The following is a 6,000-nucleotide window of genomic DNA, read 5'->3' on the forward strand; positions in this document are numbered from 1 at the left end:
TTGGACAGTGATTCAATGGATTTTGGATTGATAAAAAATAATTTTAAAATAATTGATGTTTGCAGCTAACAAGTTTGCTTGTGTTGTACGTGTATTACCAGTTTTGCAACAGTATTAGTGCGGATGTAACTATGTAACTTAAAACCAAGCAATGGTGCGAAAACATTCAACATATTCAAGTATTTATGCTTAATATGGACAAATGATCCACTTCCCCCACTGTACCTTATTTCTAAAATATTTTTAATTTTTTTTGAGCTGAAATATTTATCGGCTTGAAAATACAAAATCAGCGGCGTAACGATGTCTCAATCGGCGTCGGCATGACGTAAAATGAGTCGACGGTGGCGGCGCACAGGTCTAGCTTAGAGATGTTTCATTTGGACATGCTTGCATTCATCGTTGCTCTCTTTGCATTATTATTGAAAACTGATTTAGTTTTCGAAACACTGCTCAGTGTTGTACGATAAAGGATCGCGAGGTGTTTTGGCGAAGTTGTTAACGAAATAATAGATCTATGAAGTCAGATAAGCCTTTATAAAGCAACAGTGTAGAAATGTCGTTTGCCGTTGCAAGTTGCGGGTCTCTTAGCTGGTTACGTAATCCGTAAAAGGATTTATTCGTAGCCAGAACATGTGTTTTGACTACACGGGAAACATAATTATCATACGTCACAAGTGTTATATGGCGCTATAACAACTTCAACTACATTTCCATCAAGCACAGCCTCAGCACCAACACATCTGACCCCAGGGAATTCAAGAAAATTTCCATTACGGAAAGATCCTGGACCGACCGGAAATCGAACCCAGACACCTTCATCATGGCTTTGTAGCCGCGGACTCTAACCACTCGGCTAAGGAAGGCCCCTTCTTTCTCTACATGCAACCATATACGTTTGGGTAGAGTAAATGTCATTACAAGCTTATCCTAGTTGTTCATGTTTAAAATAGTGAAACCCTGGTCTTCTGCACTGCGCAATAAAGTCATCGTCTGCAGAACCAAGAAGTATGTTCGACAAAACGCGACTTTCAACAGTAAATTCGGAAACTCATCTCCTTTTCATATGTAATTTTACAAACAGGCTCCTCTCCTACAATTCTTACACTTGATTGTATTTAGCAGCTTAATCAGCTCATGTATTCTTTTTAAGTCTTTGATATTACCTGCCACAGCTAGATTTACACGACCTAGAAAACAAAAAAAAAAACTGATTGACGATGAACTTTATTAAAACGTAGTAAATGGTTGCAGGTATATAGAGTAGAAATCCTAGTGATGTTGATACTTGAGTAGTACTTAGTGAGGCTTTGTTTGAAGTTGTTTAAGACTTTGTTAATTTTCGAACACTTGTGACATTTGACAATAATGTTTCCCGTGTAGTTATAATCCTATTGTGGCTGAGAATGTTTAACAGGATATTTTAACGTGAAGTGCTGAGGGCAATATTCGGTGTAAAACTAGACGTAAACATCAAGAGTAGTACAAGATGTAAAAAGAAGCAAATTTTCAAACATCAATTGTATATTTAAATTTATTTCTTAGATTTCATTCTATTAAACTAAGCTTACTAGTTTAAGCCATATAAAAACATACTTAAGCCACTCTGATAAGTTAAGCCAGTTGTAAATATTTCTAATTATAACAACGGTAACAGTTATATACTGGTCTCTGTTGAGAAGCGTCGTAGGTACCTGTTTGAAAATTTCCGGACTCTCAGCCACATCCAATTTCCAAGGTGAAGAAACATGTCGCAACATTTTGATATCCTCCGTCGTAATTGTATGACCCTTTGTAAACACATGTTCTGCTACCTTAGATGAAATCTTGAGTCATCCCCTTGCCTATCGTCTCCTGAGCTTTTTCTATTTCCGCTAATTGTGCCTTGCATCTAACATCGAGAGACCACTTTGTTTGACCAACGTAGACCTTTCTGTAGTGAGGACAACTGGTTTTGTAAACGTCTGCCTTGTTCAATGTGTTAACTGGATCGTTGGAAGAGCCTAACGAAGTCTTATGTTGGTTGTATCTGTTGGAAAATACCAAATCGATTCCGTAATTCCTTAGCTTTGGGTGGAGCTTATTGATGATGTGTCTGTAGTTGGGAATGGAGACTCTTTTCATGGGTTCGGTGATAGGGGTGAGTGTCGTCAAAGCACTCCGAATATGCTGTCTTTCCTTTTTGTCGATGATGGCTCTTATCTTCCTTTCCTTGTATCCGTTGATCCTTGCCGTCTCGAAAATATATTTCAGTTCCTTAGTCTTTCCGTCATCACTGAGGGGTAGAGTCTGCATCCTTTGGAGCATATGGTGAAACGCTGCCATCTTGTGCTGGAACGAATGATTTGATGTGTAGAGGATGACTCTTTTGGTGTAGGCTTGCTCTAGATTTCGAAGTTGAACGATGAAGTTTCTGTCCTGATGACACGCAGATCCAAAAACCGTTGTTTACCCTCCTTCTCCTCGTCGTCGATGAACTTGATATCATTGTGTGCACTGTTGATTGTATCCAAAATCCTAGCTAGATCGTTCCGCTTGATAACGCTGAAAATGTCTGCGACGTATATCCACGTATTCAACCGGCAATACTCCTTGTTTCTCGCCCAAAAACGAGGAGAGACGGTTTCCCATAGGGCTCATTTCGTCTGCTTGTAAAAGTTTCGAAATTGAAAGTAGTTCTCGTTGATGCACAATCTTGCCAACCTCATACATGTTCTGACATTTTCTTTCCATGCTGCATCCGTTCTTTGAAGTAATAGCCAGTCCTCGTGAAGATTTAGGGAGTCCTTTACTGAAACGCTGTGGAAAAGAGCTGCTACGTCGAAAGATACCATCATCTCATAATCATTGATGTTTCTGGGAGAACTCCTGGGTATTTTTGACTTACCTAGTGGGGAACGCTGAAATTCCTTGACTAACTATTTCGCCAATTTATTAGTGGGAGATCCGTCTGCCGAATTTTTTTTCTCGCATTTCTTTTCCTGGTTTGTGAATTTTAGGAAGTTCTTTGATTCGTCGAAGAATGGAGTTTGCCAATTGTCACTGATCGCCTTACAGTCCTTCAGGGTTTTGTCCGTACGCTTGATGAGTCCGTTTATCTGTTTCGCCATTTGTTCGTCATAATTCGTCTTGTCTATGATGACGACCGCGTTGCCTTTATCTGCCCTGATGTGAAACACTGATGTACAAGTTCAAAACTCACCGAAGCTCCAGATTTTTGGAGGACTACAAACTTGGGTAGGGTGATTTGGAAATTCGAATTCATAAAGTAAATATTTATGATCTTCAAAATAGGTATCTGAGCCTATTAAGTATCTACATCAGGGCCGCGTTTAGCTATTAGAACTTGACAAAACCACTAACAAAAATAACTGATAAAACAAACATCTGTGAAGGCCCCTGAAATATGGGGGCCCAAAGCCACGGTCCCCTCTAATCCTAGCCCTAAAGTATTAAAAATAAATAAATAATAATAATTAAGGGTCCCCAGTATATCGCTGAGTCTATTCCAAGTCAGTGTTGTGAAAAATTCAATTTCTCATAACTCACGCTTGAGATTTTTCATGCGTGAGTTTTCAATCACGCAACTCAGCAATCAAAAAATCATGGATGAGTTGGCTCACCTTTTTGACTCATTGTCTCGTATTTCCATAGATTACTCATACACGGCAATAATTTCTTGTTAGTCTGGTAAAATTACAGTAATCCTTTTTAACGTAAACAACAACATTCGGGTTTCACGAGTTTTGCGACTGAATCATTTTTTACGGTTCGAGTTGATTGAGTGATTTTGCATCAAAATCTCATGCGTGAAATTTGCGAAGCAGATCTCAAATGAGTTTGCTCTCACGAAAGAGCGTATTGATTGAGATTTGAGTGTGAGTCTATCATCACTGTTCCAAGTCTTCTCCAAAACTTGTGCTTGGATGCTCATTTTCTTTTTGGGAGCTTACAAATTGTCAGTTTCCCATAATCTATGTCGAACTTTTAATGCTATGAGAAATCCGAACTTGGGGTTTCTAGAAGCTCGAGGCTCGGTACAGACCGCACCCACCGTATCCCCCTATCTACGCTACTGATTGAATCGACTCTGCTTATGATCACATTCTTGAGACTTTCGCTTCACTTACCGCTGAACGCAGTCCCCAATGGCCCACACTCCGAACAAAGCAGTACCAATTAACACCCAGACCGCTTTCCCGTTCTTTGCTTACAGAGGAGATAGCCCGCCAGCAGATGCAGAGTGCCTCGCTCGACCCACGTTACCTACAGAGTGGCGGTTTCGACTCGCTGTCCTTCAATTCGGATGATTTCCAATCCGCACACTCGCACCATCAGTATCCTCACGCTTCGCATCACTACCGTCATCATCACCATAACCGGCACCATTCGCACCAGCCGGGATCCTATCACAACAACGGTAATAGCAATGTGGCCGCCTTGGCCGGAGGCACCTACTCCGGCGAGGGCTCCGGCGATGCCGAGAGTGGCCAACGGGAAAGTCACCGCAAGATGCGCAGTTTCTCGCTTTCGCCCAAGGCTGGCTCGCGACACGTGACCAATAATTCGGGTTCGGCGGCAACGACCTCGAATGCCCCCGTGTCGGCCACCAATTCCAAGCGGGCGCGCTCGCGAAAACCCGTTTCCTGTATCTCATGGCGAAAGTGGTCCCACTGTCGACAGTCGTGAAGCAGCGACGAGGAGGACGGTGACGACGGGGCAGGTGAGAGCACGGATGAGGATTAAGAATGATGCCATTTTGTTGATTATTTTGCTAGTAGACCTACTTTTCGTTCTTAGAGATGGGGTACAGAAAAATGGTATAAAAAGCGTAGAAGTAATGTTCAAATCTCGTCCTAAGTTTTATTTGGTATTGAGATTTTTTTATATTGTCAGGTTTCACCAATCGTCCTGTAAAATTTTAGAAAGGCTAGCTTTGTGTAAATTGTGAGAAACTTGCTTTTGAAATTTGTATAGCTGTTTTAGGTAGATCAGATTGATGGTTAGAACATGGCTAAAAATTCCCAGTAGATTCGGCGTGGAAATTGGTAAGTGATGACAATTTTATATGTATTGTATGATTTCAGTGTATTCAGTCTAATATAGTTTATTTTGATAACGATGTCTTTTTGTCTCGATCAGAAACATCTACCGCAAACGCGATAACATTGATCGGAATGACCCTTCTCGTAAAACGTTTTAATCAACATTACTTCGTTGAAATATTTTCAATGCCTGAATGGTGCTTGCCTTTCTTATATTTATGAGTTATTTAAACTAAGGTTTTTGCGAAAATTGAGTTTCACTCTTGCGTATTTTTTTCGACTTTTGAAAACAATGATTATGGATGAAACTACAATTACAATTACAACTAGGGTAGGTGTACCAGTTATGGACATAATGGTTCCCTATTTCGCCATACGTGATTACTTTCATGTCTTCAAATTTTGAAATTTTTTGTGTGTTGTAGTAGTTAGATTTAAGATAGATCTTGTTGTTAAAACATTCAAAAAGATTTAAAATGTGAAAGTTATCAAAATTCCACATATGGCCAAATAGGGAACCACTATGGCCATAACTGGTACACTTTCCCTACTCGATCAATCCGAGAATCAGTTCATTCAAAAACATTTTTGTAGACGTGCTGAAAACTTTCAAAAACAAGTCACAGGAATTGTATTGCTGATCAATGGTACCCTTTTCCACGGTATCTTTCGTTTATTGTTCTTTACTTCCTTCCAAAACACAGTGTTTAATCCATAAAAAAAAATAGTCCATCAGTCTGGTATATCCGTAAAATAGGAAAACTCACATTAGTTGCCTGGAGCATTGGTACACGAACTGCTTAATTTCGTAGCATTAGAAAACAAGAAACAAATTGAACGGAGTATTACTTCATGCGTGAGTCACCATTCACCAAATATCATCAATCAAAAGTCAATGCTTGGCCACCGCGAGTGTTGATAGACACATCCCGTTGTGTGATTTGCACTGGTGTGC

General features: G+C 40.1%; 1 protein-coding gene across 1 annotated transcript in view; it reads left to right on the top strand.

Annotated features, from left to right (window-relative positions):
- The window catches only part of LOC5567293 (serine/threonine-protein kinase stk11), a 35,512-nt gene extending 30,390 nt beyond the window's left edge, over positions 1-5,122 (top strand). Inside the window, exon 6 of the mRNA XM_021837622.1 lies at positions 4,217-5,122. Coding sequence (XP_021693314.1) covers positions 4,217-4,689 — 473 coding nt within the window. The 3' untranslated portion in view covers positions 4,690-5,122. The remainder of the gene's footprint in view (positions 1-4,216) is intronic.
- The last annotated feature ends 878 nt before the right edge of the window (positions 5,123-6,000 follow it).

The sequence above is a fragment of the Aedes aegypti genome, chromosome 1 (assembly GCF_002204515.2).
Source record: "Aedes aegypti strain LVP_AGWG chromosome 1, AaegL5.0 Primary Assembly, whole genome shotgun sequence".
In the NCBI taxonomy this organism is placed as follows: Eukaryota; Metazoa; Arthropoda; class Insecta; order Diptera; family Culicidae; genus Aedes; species Aedes aegypti.